Source organism: Saccoglossus kowalevskii, chromosome 3 (genome assembly GCF_978046115.1).
Source record: "Saccoglossus kowalevskii chromosome 3, keSacKowa6.1, whole genome shotgun sequence".
NCBI classification, from domain to species: Eukaryota; Metazoa; Hemichordata; class Enteropneusta; family Harrimaniidae; genus Saccoglossus; species Saccoglossus kowalevskii.
This window is the reverse complement of record NC_140643.1, coordinates 15631598-15647666: the sequence shown is the minus strand read 5'-3', so window position 1 is coordinate 15647666 and position 16069 is coordinate 15631598. Positions and strand designations below refer to the sequence as shown.

Here is a 16069-nt window from a genome sequence, read left to right as displayed (position 1 = left end):
TTGACCGTAGAGCAATTACTGAACTGTCTAACATGAAATTTACAAGCAACGTACAAATACGGGCGGCCCGGTATATATATATATATATATAATCAGAAAAGCGTCAGTGGTGAGAGTTTCAACAGTTGTACATTCAGTATATTAATAATTTATGTCAGATCATTGGATGCCTAGACCTATTTTTAGAGAGGTTGAGTCAAGTAGTTAGATTAGATAATGTCATAAAAAGGTAAAGAGGTCAGCTGATAAACAAGTAATTAACTACATGTAAATATGCTATGCTATTTTAAAATAAAGCTTGATAGCTTTGGGTCTCTCTGTCATTGTGTAATTTGTGTTACAACTGTCTTTTAATGTTAAAATATGGATTTGCCTATGTCAGGTTGTCATACAACACAAGTAATCTACTCAGAGGATGGTTAATCTAAAACAGATGGGTTGTGATCTGTGCGCATGCGGGAATTCGGCCCTAAGCAATAATAACACCCGCGCTAAAGACGCAACGACTCATGGGTAAATGCTTGTTTGTAAACTATGTTTATGTATATGAACTGGTTTAAATTCAGGAAACCAATTTCGTGTTTAAAAAAAAATGACCAGCAGAGATATACAGTTATGAAATGACAAATTTGCCCCATCCCCACCCCAACCCCACCCAGTGACCCCACCCCCCAAAAAAGACCTACAATTTCTAGAGACATAAAAAAATTTTTTTCTAAAATCATGGCTTTAAAATATGGTGGTCGAGATTTTCCCACAATTCAGTGCATTCTTTCAGTGGCATCACATATGCAAATTTTACAATAGATACGATGTGCTCTAACTACAGACTTTTACTTATTGGAATATTCCTCAATAAATTGCAGGAATCACTTACCGAGTAGTTAAACTTAGGTAATGACCCCATTTTTTTATCTTTATTTTTTTAAACTCTATGCTCAGCGCAACATTTGATCCCGTGGGACCCACTTTTTGTGAAGGGGTGGTATATGTATAATAATGGCTGCCCTTTATATACAGTTGTATAAGTAATATACAACCCACTTGTGGACATTATTTCTTCACAAACACCTGCACCTCTTCCAAATCTAAATCAAAACTAAACTTTTTTCTCACAGTTCAGCTCAACAATGAGTAGTGTTAAAAGCCATGTAGATGTGTTTTACAGCCTCACTCGTATGTATCATGGTACATGTATACCTGTAGTTTTGATAGTTTATTCAGTAACAGTGATTTAAAAAAATGCATTTAAAGAAAAATTCAAAATATCCAACATGGCACAGATGCTCGTATTCTGTGAGAAAGTACCAAAAGTTGACCTGAAATCAGAATTGATTTTTTTTCAGTTCCTGTCACCAGTATGTTTCTAGGTTCCACTCCTCAGTTTTTACTCTGCTGTGGGAATTCCCTCTGATAGATGCTCTCCAGACTTAATTCAAATCCTGTTAACTTTCCGGAATAGCTTTCTTAAAGCAAACATGATAACATTTGGTTTGTTGCGAGGTCAAGTTGTACATGATAATTGTAAATTCTTTGTTAAGGTCAACACACAACATCCAGGGGATTATGAAGTGTATGGTGATTAATGTTTTTATTAGTCGCAACGGGGCAAATAAAAGTTGCTATTTTGACTAAAAAAGAAGCCACAAGACAAGTGTTGACGTATAAAACTTGAGTGTTTCTACTGAATATTGTTTATACCTTGTACACTACTGTGGTTTCATTTATTATGACCGCTTCATGCTGTGTGAACTTGTGAGGCAGAGATGAGCGGGATCTGTAACAACGTTTCACTAACGTTCACATCAGTTCGTATCTATTCTGTGCCTAATTCAAGTTAAACCGTTCTCCACCTATCAGTTGATTCGGTTCTCCATCATGATACTTGCTGTGTATCCCACTGCTACGAATGATACAGACACCAGCGATGGCGATGAAGACAGTGCTCTCATGCCACCTACCGATTGGGTGCTCCTCATTTTTCTAATAGTGGTACCGGTTATATTTGTGCTTGGTAACGTGGGTAACTCTGCATTTCTATACGTCTATATGCACATCGGCAGTATGCGTACCGTCACTAACATGTATCTAGCCAGTCTGGCTGTTGCTGATCTGTTGTTTCTCACATTGTCAATTCCAATGGAGATTAGAAACATTTTCCAGGAAGACAGATCTAAACTCTCATGTGTACTGTGGGGTGTTTTTAGTTGTATTCCCCTCTTTGCCTCCATTTATACCGTGGGGCTTATTAGTATTGAAAGGTACATCGCGGTCTGTTATCCGCTAAAAGCACTTAGGATCAGCAGCCATCATCGTAATAGGAATATTATTATTGGTTCTTGGGTGTTAGCTACACTGCTTTGCATTCCGTATTTTTTCGGCTGTTTTTACCATGATAGGTATTTGTATCTGGTGATTCTCCTCGCGCAGATGTTACCATTCGTCGTCTCAATTGTCTTGGTCACCATCATGTACAGTCTTGTGATTGCGCAACTACGAAAACGCAGCCGCAAAGTGATTGGTATGAAACATTTCCAGAGACATCACTCGAATTTCTACCAAGACGCGAAGCAAGTGATTCGGCTTCTCCTCATTACCTCAGCGGTTTTCTTTGTTCTTGCGTTTCCAGATAATCTTATGTACGTTCAGCTCCTGTTGTATATGTTTGACCAGCCTGTGTTTATTCCTTGGGAGATTTACACCGATCTCTACCTCTGTTTTCGCATATTCCTTTATCTTAATTCGGCTGTTAACCCATTCATTTACAATGCTGCTAGCCAACGTTACCGGTTAGCTTTCAAGAAGGCCTTTGCAAACACTCGATTAAGGAAATGCTGTTGCATTTCGCACCAGGTTTGTGACATGGCAGCTGAAGCCGAGCAGGTTAAACGCACGTATGTTCAGCCTGCAAATGAAAGAGACTCTGACACAGAGAACATTAGTATCGCTGATTGTAATTTCCGCAATGTGAGTCAATGTGGGGATAACACAGACAGTCTTTCAATAATAGAGGAACAGAGAATCCAAACATTCAACCAATAAGACAATAGTATAGACTTGTATTTATATGTAAATCTAAACATTTGGCCAATAGAACAATAGTACAGACTTGTATTTATATGTAAATCCAAACATTCAACCAATAGGACAATAGTATAGACTTGTATTTATATGCAAATCTAAACATTTGGCCAATAGAACAATAGTACAGACTTGTATTTATATGTAAATCCAAACATTCAACCAATAGGACAATAGTATAGACTTGTATTTATATGCAAATCTAAACATTTGGCCAATAGAACAATAGTACAGACTTGAATTTATATGTAAATCCAAATATTCAACCAATTAGGATAGCCTTATATATTTATGTAAATGAATTTAACTTACCATTATTACTGACAACTCTAAAAACACTATTAAACTGTGCTATCTGAAGATGGGTTTATTCTTCAAAATTACAGCTTGCTGCCACCAGCTAAATCAAGTTCAGTATTACTACCGGTACACTGTAATTCTGGAAATAACAGTGACAAGCAAGTTCTTAGTGGGGTACCATTTGAAAACTGAAGGATTAAGAAAAAAAAAATAATTGTTGTGAGGAAAGAAAATTGGGTAAATGTCATTGCGTAAATGTGAGTAAAATATGTGCAAAATACCCCTATTCCTTCAAATATTTCAAATGGGAAATCCTCTTTTTAACTTCTTTGAACAGCGCCACCATGAGTTCAACTGCTGTGAGGGCTTTTGTTTAAAGAGTGCTGGAAAGACTCTATTTATATCTTCAGTTTCAATGTACATGTATGTACAAAATAACTCCCTAGGTGGTAGGAAATTCTGTCAATAAATTAAACATTAACTTAGGGACACTTGTATCATGAAAATGGTAGTAAAATGGGATAAAAGTCTAAACAATTCAAAATGGAAGTCGTCATACATACAATACATGGATATACTTTCTTTGTAATTTTATCGATAGTTTGGATTTTGAAGTCAGTGGGGGGAAGAAATCAATTTTCTATTGTTTTAAATTGATAGACGATATGCTTTTGTCCATTCACCGCGATTGTTCTCTAGTTTTCACTAATATGTTTACACGCTGTATCGTATCTAGGGCCATATTACAATTAACCTGCTACATATATTGTATTTCACAGTTACAATGCACATTAAAGTGAAAAACTAATAATTAAATAGATTTTTACTTTGTAAACGGTTATCATTCTGTCCATCAACAAGATGGTTAGTCACAATTTGATTTTATTTGAAATGTAGATATTGAATAAATGTATTCTGACCATGTGAAAATAGAATCATTGTTTACCACATCGCTTCCTGATATTATTTTTTATTCCATTCGTGGAAGCTTTCATCAGTAAATGTGTTAATATGTCTAGATTATAGTAGTGCATAGGCTTATGTAAGTTACACGGGTATAGTCAAAATAAGTACATGTACTGGTAATATTTTAGTTGTATAACCACAAAATGGGATACAATTCATGAACAAAATCAAAAAAGCTTTTCACCATCGGACTTTCTTGCCCAAATTTTTCTGCACTTTTTTTTTTATTCTTCAATATTTCTGGAAATGAACCCTAATTTTGGAGCCAACATTCAAAATTTTAGTGAATTTTTAGTTTTTACTCAAAAAATTTGGCTATGTTTGTCCCAATCTTTTGAAGGTATGTGCAGACTATAAACTATGAATTTGTGATGAACAGAGGGAACTGGTGGTGAAAAGATTAACGGTGGCAGGCGATACGAATAGCCCATGTCAACTGTGGCAGGCGATACGGATAGCCCATGACAACCCAATAGCATTTGTCACAATTATACTTAACCACAGAATGAATTTTTGCTTTGAATGGTCACAAAACGCGTACCATTAAAGGGGAACCGCTCAATCCCATGGATTGCACCAAAGAATCATGGGACACTATTGTTTATGTTGTTTACAAAGTTAATCTATCTTATGTTATCCATTGTAATTTTAATCCAGAAAGTAAATTTGTTGTGAGATTAGGCTTAACTGGAAGTGATCTCAAAATCCTGTATAGGGCGCTTGTCATTCTATAACATGGCGGCAATCTAAGTCAATTGTATCCAAGGCCACTTTTGTTGATAATATATTTATTTTACTATCAATCTCGTCACTGATACTGTTATTGTGAGTAATAATGTGGATTTTGATAGCAAAATTTGCATATAATCAATATGACATGTACTACAAAACAATCAATAGAATAAACTTATAAGCATGTCCTTCCAACGTTCTTATTCCAATTTCTAACTTGATTAAAGCATGGCACGGCACGTCCTGTGATTTAATTGGTTGGAACAGCTCAGCCATGTTATAAGGAAACCTCCCTTGTAGAGTTGTCCCCGGAATGTTATGATAATTTGTAATCTGAGTGGATTTCACTACATCCTGAGCAGGTGTGTAATGACAGTATATTTCCCAAGATGTAGGGCAAGAACACTGTGTATTTAATGATATCTAAACTGCCCATTTAGAAAGCACTCTTTATCAAGCATAGCAACGCTCTCATTAGTGAAGCTATTATTTATGATATTCGTTGAGGTGGGAAGGGGGGTATTAACTTTTATTATGTTGATGTAATATATTGATTATAGGTGTATAAATTGTCAAAACTATTAAAATGTATTTTTGGAATGGATAAATATCTGTATAGCTGAAGCCGGATTAAATTCAGAGGATAACAGAATTGAATCGAGCATAAGAAACAGGAAAACTCGGGCCATCAAATCTCTTTTAATTTTTATCATCTTATTATCCATTTGTATCTTTTATATACATGTACGTGTATTACCGGTATAACATGTATGTTGCTAATAAAAACACAATAGAACATATACAGTTTATATCGCTGTCACATATATGCCATTTCACACTCAAACCTTGAGGAGAGAACACAAGTCAACTTTTCATCAACATTTATATATAGTATAATTTTATTAATTATTTGCCAGAGCATTCTACCTCTAAATATATACTTGTACCATGTATATTTAAGCAAGAGCATTAGTCCTGACAGACGTGTGTAATTCATGTCCATATTAGGATGACCATATCCATGTAATTGATGTTTTGCTGGGATTATTAGCCCCCACCCGGACAAAGTCCGGGAGGGGGCTTGTAGTTTCGCCTTCGTCAGTCTGTTAGTCCGTCCAGAGTGATTTCTCGGAGATGGCTTGACAGATTTTGTTGAGACTTGTTACAAAGACAAAGGGACCACCCATACAGATGCACATTGTTTTACTTTTTTTTAAATGATCAAATATGGCCGACTGACAGTCATTTTGATTGTTAATCATGGCTTTTGTCTGTCCATTGATATTTCTCAGAGATGCCTTGACTGATTTCAATGATACTAACTACAAAGACACAGAGAGGAGGTATACATATTCACATGGATTGATTTTCTGATTTGATCAACTATAGCTGCCTGGCGGCCATTTTGAATGTCAAAATCCTGCAAAATACATTTTTTTGGGAGTGTCCATCATCATTTCTCGAAGATGCCTGGACCGATTTTTTCCTGAAACTTTGTACAAAGACAGAGTGACCACTGGTACAGATGCACATTGATTTATTTTTTCAAGGGATCAATTAATGAGCTTATTTGCATATTTAATTATCAATTTGAATTCTTGTTAATATCTTGTGAACTAATAGTCCAAATCTGCATATTTAATGAATTTTGAATTATTGATGATATCTTGTGAACTACCGGATTCTGCCATAAATTCGCCCATTCGAAATATCGGCTGGTGGGCCCTTATTTGGGGTTCAAAATTTCAAAAAATGATCATCAAATATTTTTAGTGGACTTGTATTTTCATTGAAAAATTCACCCTAGGACACAGGGGTCTGACGATCTGTTCGTCTCAATGCATGGACGTCTATGGGACCGAGCGACTATGTCCCGGTACAGGACCTTGTCCTTGTTCAAAATAATAGACATTATAGAATTAAAACAGTTTAGTAATGTGAAGCAAGCATATGTTATTAAATTTAATCATCATGCTCCGAAACCACGAAAATCACTAATACTTGTTTCCGGCCGATCAGCTTGCACTATATATAAGACAAGGGAGGAAACAAAATGTGCACACATTTTTCTAGCAGCCGAAAATCACACCTCAAAATACAAAATACCTTGTCCAAACCAGTTACGAGTGCTTATAAGACACTGAACTATCGCAAAATGTTGTCCGATTACATATAAATCATATATTTTTTCAGATTTTACGCATTTATGACGAAATTTGACAATTTCTATTCTCTGTGATACCAGCCTTCAGGTTGTGTCAATCTGTGCATACATGCACGCCCTCAAACGCCAGAACTGCATTTCCTTTCTTTGCTGCCAGAGTTTGAAATTCTCAACAATGCATAATCATTTATATACACAATTCTATATTGTCTTACCTGATTTTCTCAATTTAGTTGAAATATCAAACAGGATGCTTCAGGCTTATCTCAAATGATTATGAATAGTTGAGAACTCTGGCGGCAAAGAAAGGAAATGCAGTTCTGGCGTTTGAGGGCGTCCATGCATTGAGACGAATAGATCGTCAGGCCCCTGTGCCCTAGGACACCTTTCAACGCCCGCTGTTGGGCCACCCGAAACGCAAGAAACTATTGCAGAAGTTAATCTAAAACATTTTTTGCTGGATTAAAAAGTAGGTCGCCTAAAATTCTATTACAATGTCACCCAGCGCATGTTTCTCCAAACAAATCACATAAACCAACCTTGCGCACCACATACAATTAAAAGAAGTTTCAAATCAAAACGAACACAACTGCATTGCTTAGTAGCAAATGATCGCGGTAGCTCAATCTGGACATGCTGTGTTTCACAATTGTTGATTATTACCTAGTAATGATTATAATAACGAGAAAAAAATAAATTCGTTGAATTGTTATTAAATGCAAATAAATTTCAACTTATTTCATCGTAAGCGAATGATTCCGGTCGCATTTTAAGCGCTCGATGCTGTAGAAATGAATATCCGCCATGTTTTGACCTGGAACGGTATTCTTTGACCTGAGAGGTCAAATCGCTATTTAACCAATGAAAACTATGGATGATGCCAGCGTGTTCAAATTACCATAGCTCATTTAAATATGTTAATGTTATTGAACCCAGCACGGGAGAGATTTGCCGATGTTGTTGTATGATCTTTTGGCTTGGATTTTGATGAGAAAGCGGCATGATTTGTTTTCAAAAGATAAACTGAGCATTTGAAGAATAATTTAACATTGTTTACAGTGATAACAGCTCATTGTCGAAACAAAGCTTACCCATTCACGCTAGTCACAATAAACATCATACTCTTGAATAGGAGTCAATGACTACGGTGAAACTTTAAGGCATTAGAAAAGATTAAAATAATACCTTAAAAAACTGTCGAAAAATCGCCCTGGGTAATATTTAATTTTTTCAAAAAACCCAAACTGCCGTTTAACGGCACAGGGCGAATTTACGGCAGAATCCGGTAATAGTCTAAATGAGACCAAAGTTGGTATAGACTTACTTGATCTGTTAACATAAGATGTGTGCTATGCAATATTGACTTTCAATTTAATTAATGAGCTAATTTGAATATTTAATTAATTTTGAATTTCGTTTAATATCTTGTGAACTAATAGTCCAAATAAGACCAAACTTGTTATAGACTTACTTGATCTGTTAATATAAGATGTGTGCTATGCAATATCTACTTTCAATTTAATTAATGAGCTAATTTGAATATTTAATTAATTTTGAATTTCGTTTAATATCTTGTGAACTAATAGTCCAAATAAGACCAAACTTGTTATAGACTTACTTGATCTGTCAATATAAGAGATGTGCTATGTAATATTGAGTTTCAACTTAATTAATGGGCTCATTTGCATATTTAATTCATTTTTATTTTTTGTTAATATCTTGTAACCTATATACACCTGGAAAGTTGGAATTTTATTTGACTCCAAGCATATGAACCTTGGTGTAAAATTAATAGAAGCATGTTGTGGCAAGGGCTTGGTTATTTTACTGGCAGTTATGGTAGTCCTGCCAATAATAAACAGTTCTTTGTAGCTACTGCACTCTTACCTGACAAGGCCCCAAAGTAGTCCAAACCCAGGAAAGTATAGCCTTTTGGTATGTCAATTATCATTTCTCCAAGATGAGTGCACTTCAAACTTTATAGATTGACAGAGACCACTGGTGTATATGCACATCGTTTTTTAAAATCAATATAGGAGACTAGTGGCAGCCATTCTTTTAATAATATCTTGTTAACTAATAGTTCATGTATTTGCTATTTAATATTGACTCAATTGAATTTCCATATTCTCTGACTCTTAAACTTGAGCATAATGTAATATAATTACTTGTAGTATTACCTATTGTTAATAATATGATGCATATTTAGGTAAATTGACTCTGAACATTTTAGATATATTGTGATTTTGAAGCCAGCTTATGCTAGGTATGAAAAAATGATGCGATGATTAATTTTACTTTTTTGTTAACAAGATTATTCAAAACCGCAACAAGATATGTCAAATGTAATAACGTATTTGAATACATGTATAAAAGATATACTTGGATTGACTGGAATTCTCTGGAACAGAAAACAAACATTTCCCGTATTCTACTGTGTGTGGCACACGTTATCGGTACAGAGAATTGCAAACAAATGTGTGAGAAGCGAAACCCCTTTTTTTGCCTTATCTTAAAGCGCAGTGGTTGTCACAAAGCACGTGTTCTAATTTCATGTAAATAAAACAATGTATTTTACACTCGTTGTATACGTCGGTATGAGTCCCATATCGAACAGGATGCGGCACGACGACTGTCGCCCTTTAACAAAGCTATTGGTAAATATTATAAATTAACAGTTATAAATATGTCTACAACTATTCTTGTTTTTATTTACTTATTTGTTTGTTGGAATCTAATGTCTTCACGAATAATTAATTGCATTACGTAATAATTAGTGACATCATTTGTGAACTCAGACATTCAAGAAATTCTTTAGTGTGCACATGCTTTCCGTTGATAAAACCTAATGGACCAGCCCATCAAGTAGTTCCTGTTGCGTGCAGAGCTTTGTCAATATTATTTTACGAATCTAAAAGAATATCAAACTGAACTACCTAGTAACTGTGACATTTGATCTTTTTTTTCCTTCCTTATATATACCTCGTTGTGCATCATAAATACCAAATTTCAGCTAATCTGCTGAAGAAATCAGAAATATTATGAATAACCAGTTTATATCTTTGATATCTGTAATTTGTTGAGGGCAAACTTTGACAGCTGTATGTTCCCGTCTTTTGCACACACCATTGCATAGTTGGTATTGTCTTAGCTGTGTTTGTTGTTGGTTGGTGTGTATAAGACAGTCTCTGTCATGTTCATGTCTAAGTGATGCATTACGGGTCTAACACTTGACATTGACGAGTCTACCTGCGTGGGTCTGTTACAGAAGTTTAGCTCCTGTTCGTTGTGAAATTTTGGATGGATGCATGGAAAGCTGCACATTTATGCCAAGGTCTCTGGTCTCGATAACTGCATGGTCTTAATTTGGTGTATGGCGACCTGTACCAATATGTATATTTGGAAATGCTGACAGATTATTGTTCTGCGAAAAACTTGACTGAGCTCGTTAAAGATCCGGATTTTCAATATATGGCTTAATACTGAAATCTTAGTTTTACTGTTACTTTCTTCCTGTTGACACGTACTGTGATTATGAAGATTTTCGGAAGTTCTAACCAGTCTGTGGGATCTAACACTACTGAAATGAATGACACCACCGTTGCTGAAACTGAGGAGGCATGGATTGAACGGGGACTGGTGATCTTCTTTCTTAGTGTTTTACCTGTGATTGCTGTTGTTGGAGTTGTTGGTAATGCCACATTCATGTACGTTTTCAAGAGTGTTAAATCCATGCGTACTCTGACCAACTACCTCCTGCTGAGTTTGAGTGTTGCAGACTTCCTGATTTTAGCAACGTGTGTGCCTTTCGAGTATGGCTCCATTCACGAAGTCATCACAGGTGAGGACAAGAAGGTACTGTGCGTATTTTGGACACTGTTTAATATGGTGCCGGTGTTCACCTCTATGTTCACAATCGGACTGATAAGCATAGAGCGATATTTTGCAATATGTCACCCCCTCAAAGCATACAAGGCAGATAGACGAAAGAGAATCGTTGGACTGATCATTGCTAGTTGGGTCGTCGCAACTGTCCTCTCTGCATTTTACTTGGTCGGATGCTTTCACCTGACCGTTGGAGTGTATGTGACATTTGCAATCTGTCAGATGGTGCCGTTCTTTGTGTCAATGGTTGTTGTTGTTATTCTGTATTCTCTAGTCATTATTAAGATGCGAAAACAAAGCAAAGTGACCCGATCAGTCAAGAGCATTAGCAACTACTACCGTGAACGTCACCAGGTGGTGCGACTACTCATAATCACCACTCTCGTCTATTTCATTTGCGTTTTTCCAGACACGTTTTTAAATCTACAGCTGGTGTTGGCCGCGCTCGGCGCATCGACTTTCATCCCGACAAATGTCCACGTCCACCTATGGTTTATCTGCCGAATCCTTCTCTATCTCAACTCTGCCGTAAACCCGATTATTTACAATGCCGCCAGCTCAAAATACCGACATGCTTTCAAGAAAACATTTGCAAACTGTCGCTGTTGCTGGAAAACTGTGCTAACAACTGAGAGGTCAACAGTCATCGTGCCTAGTTTGTTGAAATTGAGATCAGGAAAAAGTCTTGTTGTTAATGATCAAACTGCGACTGTGAACAATAATGTTGAAAATGTTAATTTAGCATTTGTAGATGGAGATGATGCCGAATTAGCAGTGCTATAAAGCATATAGCAGTGCTATATACTGCTTCAGTGTATGTGTAGATATGGAAATACAAATGCATATATTGATATATTTTTAATATTAAACAGCTGTACAGGGCAGCTATATACTACAACAATCAAAATTGCCATAAATTTATGTACAGAGCATCTCGTGCTAGAAGCCCTGTGGTGTAATGATAAATTCACATGCTGGAGACATTGTGATGTAACTCTAAATTTACGTTTAGAAAATCTTTTTCTGAAAAGCTGTGTGATGTAACGCTAATATTACGTATATAAAATCTTGTGCTGGAGGCCATGTGATGCAACTCGGGTACCTCATTCTATATATTTTGGCACCAGCATGGCTATCCATCAACAAAGTTTCTGGTTTAGATGTATTATTAATGATTTGTTGTCCCCACAAATTATACTTGATTTGTAATAACATAGACAATTATTGTTGAATACATTTTGAAATCGCATTGCACTAGGTCATCATCGCCTAACACAAAGAAGTCAATTTTATTATTAAATCCATATACATGTGATTTTGTCAAAAAAAAATTTCAAAACTTTTATCCATATCAAATTAGATTCACAGGGACTGAATTAAATAGGTATATGTATATGTATAGATAAAATAGAATAAATTTTGCTTCAGCACTCAAACAGGTTAATGTACATGTATTATCATGTTTTTTTATTGCCCCTCAATTCATGGTGTACATGTGCGTATGTCTATGATTTGTACATTTGATGTTGAGTCTATTTACATAATTCAAACCAAATTGAAATGATTCATTGGCAAATCATGGCACATGGCAAAGTACTTGACATTGGTCTGACAGTATATGTGGGGCCTGGTGATAAAGAGATTACGTTCAAGGGAAAGACTGGATTATATTCTATGATAATGTTGTGGCGTTGTTGCATCGGACTCCAGATCAGTGAACCCAAGTTCAAATCCTACCTGGGTAGAACACTGGATGAAGTCTATCCCTATTTTGCCTCTCTCTGACACACCCAGGTATTACGTTAACCCAAAAAATTCTGCTTCCCAGGGCCCCCAATAATAAGGAGGAATTCCCATTTTGGAACATGAAAGGGATAAAGATACACAGAATATATTGTCAAGTCCTCTGAATTTTCTCATCAAGACTCGCTATACCAAAATACAAAACGTAATCCCTGGACACACCTCTGTAATATACCCGAACACATGCTTTACTATAATAGAGCAAATACAGTATTTTGACCACTGTCACAGAATATTAAAATGAATGAATGAATAAAATTTATTTCACCAAAAAAAAAAACGATAAAGTTAGAAATTGCACAGGTAGTAAATACATATAAATGAATGAATGAATAACGAATTCTACTTAGATAACTTTTCTTTTTTTGGTGAGGATTACAGATATAGTTCATCAGAACTAGTCGAGTCCATAACCCCTGTATATATAATATCATAGTTTAATCACACAAATCTCCAAAAAAAGAAAAAAAGAGAAAAAATATTACAAATCAAATTTTTAAGAGATAGTTTTTTAATTTTGCTATAAATATGTCTCTTAGTGATGGTTTTAAATGCATCAGGCAATGAATTCCAATGTTTTGTTGCAGAGTATTTAAGACTGTGTTGGTTGAGTGTAAAATTCAGCATACCTTTTTTTTTCATATTTTGTCCAAAATTTTGAAAAAGATTTGATTTCAAAAGTTCCTAAAAATGTGTCAGTTTCACCAAAATATTTGCAGAAATATTACTCATGCTCAATTGTTTAATTACTTGGTGAAATTTATCATTTGCACTATGAAACGATTCTCTTGACAACATGCCTTGTAGTTTAGTGTTATGATCATAAAAAAATCTAAAATGGACACTAAATTGAACTTTCTTAAAAAAACATAATTATTTAATTTAGCATCTGCTGTATAACCCTAAAGGATGGGTTGACTTTCTCGCCCAAATTTCTCTGCACTTTTTCTTTTATTCTTCAATATTTCTGGAAATGAACATTAATTTTGAAACCAGCAGACAAAATTTGAATCAATAAAATCTTCTGAAGGAAAGTGCACACTATAAATGGGACTATTTTGTGAACTGGTGGTGAAAAGGTTAAGAAATGTTCAACAATAGACGAAAAAAATGGTTTACTTATACAAGTGTTATGAGAAACCCAAACTTTATATTGTGTTTCAGTGGTTGTTCATATAGAAATACATTTGTTTCCCCTATAGTGCAAGAAAGTGTACAATATTCAGTGGTCAGTATACTTGTACATACTTGTTTGATTGAAATAATAAAACTTGATCATCTTTTCCATGTTAATTGCATACATTGGGCCATTCCAGTTTATATCCGCACCCCCCCCATGTTGATGAGCTTGTGTGTTTACTTCATACAGGGTATAATTTCCAAGGGTGTTTAAGTCATACAAAGTTTTATTTCCAAATCACCATTCTCCATACACTAATAGAAATCCAAAACTATAGTTCCTACTTATGGTGTTGATGAGTTCCTTTGTCCCACCATACAGAGTAGGATTTCCAAATATAACTGTCATATGCTAATTTACTATTTTTTAAAGTTCAAAATTTTATATTTTATAATGGAAATCCAAACTAGTCCTGATTGACAGTATTGATGAGCTCATTTGTGCCACATCCTTATTTAATTTCAGTAATAACTATTTCATACTGGCCCAATTTTTTTACCATATACAAGTTTTTTTAGTCATACAGTCTTGGAAATCCAACCTCATCAACCGGTATGTGGCGAGATAAACTAGACCATATTTTATTTAGAAGCCATAACTGCCTGGATTTCCAGGATTTTTTTTTTTTACATACTTGTCTGGATTTCCAGATTCTGTTTCTCCATATGCAGTTGGAATTCCGGGGTATTTTCCCCATCATACAGTGCTGGAAATCCGATCTCATCAACAGGGGGGTGCAGATATAAACTGGAATGGCCCATTAACAGTTTATGCTCTGAATTGTTGCTACAATTATTTTGGAATATCATTCAATATGAAGGATTTTTTTGGTCCAAATTTATTTTCTTCACAAAAAAAAAAATCACTGATTGGATTTTATGGGTTGGTGAATGTTTGTAAAGCATATATTTTATAATCCTTAATTGAATAGGTTTGTAAGTTGTATCTTTGGAAACAACAATCAAGCTTGAAACTGTTGGCATGGAAACACAAATAATTTACTTTGTCTTTACTTTGATTAGCTACCCCTTCCCCCCCCAAAAAAAACTTTCTCTTTCTGAAGAAACTATTCAAAATGTATTTAAAAACCATTCAAGCCAAGTTGGCAATCATAATTTTATGATTGTTTTCTGTTTTGCTTATTTCTCCAGGTGTTGCCGCTGTCTGCAGTGTTTGTTGGTATGATCACTTTTAACAATCTCTGCTTGAAAAATGTTGGTGTGTCATTTTACAACGTTGGTAGATCTCTCTCCACTGTCTTCAATGTGGTAAGTATACCAACTTATTTTACTTGTTGATTAAATATAGTGATAGATTTATTTAAATAAAATACCACAAAGCCCTAATAAATAATATGTATTTCAGAAAAATTGCATAATTATACTCTCAGTGTTATATTTAGGATGACATCAGATATGATCATAGCACGTCATTCAGTGTGTAAAAGGATCAAATGAAACAAACATGCACAGACAAACCGATAATTTCAATCTCAACTGCATTACTGCACCATGATTTATTGGCAGGTTTGTTGCCTGCACTAAGACCTGGCAAACTATTTCAATGCCACAGCAGTCATAAATATGTCTGTCGCTATTCTAGTTTTTGTGTGTTTATTTGTTTGTTGGAATCAATCATTTTTATGAATGATTAATTACATTTTATTGTGCTTTATTGTGAAGTCATTTAAAACAAGTGACATTGTTGAGACTTCCTCTATAGAACATATTTGTTAATATCTCATCTTCTTTATCTAAGATAATGGAGCTAGATTCAGAATAAGCGAGTGAGATGGGTAATTTATGCACAAGATATTTGTTCTGATTGCTATTCAGTCCAACTCCAAGCATTAAAAAATATTTTTATAATAATGTCCTGTGAGTTCTATAATTTATTTCGTTCGTTTGTCACTCGTGTGTTGCGAAGATAAATTAATCCATGTGTGTTACGAGCTGTCA

General features: G+C 35.0%; 2 protein-coding genes across 2 annotated transcripts in view; both read left to right on the top strand.

The window, feature by feature from the left end:
* Nucleotides 1-16069, top strand: part of LOC100375048 (GDP-fucose transporter 1-like) — a 57987-nt gene that overhangs the window by 32032 nt on the left and 9886 nt on the right. The window contains exon 4 of the mRNA XM_006824118.3: nt 15263-15379. Within this exon, the coding sequence (XP_006824181.2) occupies nt 15263-15379 (117 nt within the window). The remainder of the gene's footprint in view (nt 1-15262; nt 15380-16069) is intronic.
* Nucleotides 10778-11911, top strand: LOC144364579 (kappa-type opioid receptor-like). Its single transcript, XM_078014486.1, has one exon. It carries the CDS (start codon nt 10778-10780, stop codon nt 11909-11911), a length of 1134 nt encoding a protein of 377 aa, XP_077870612.1.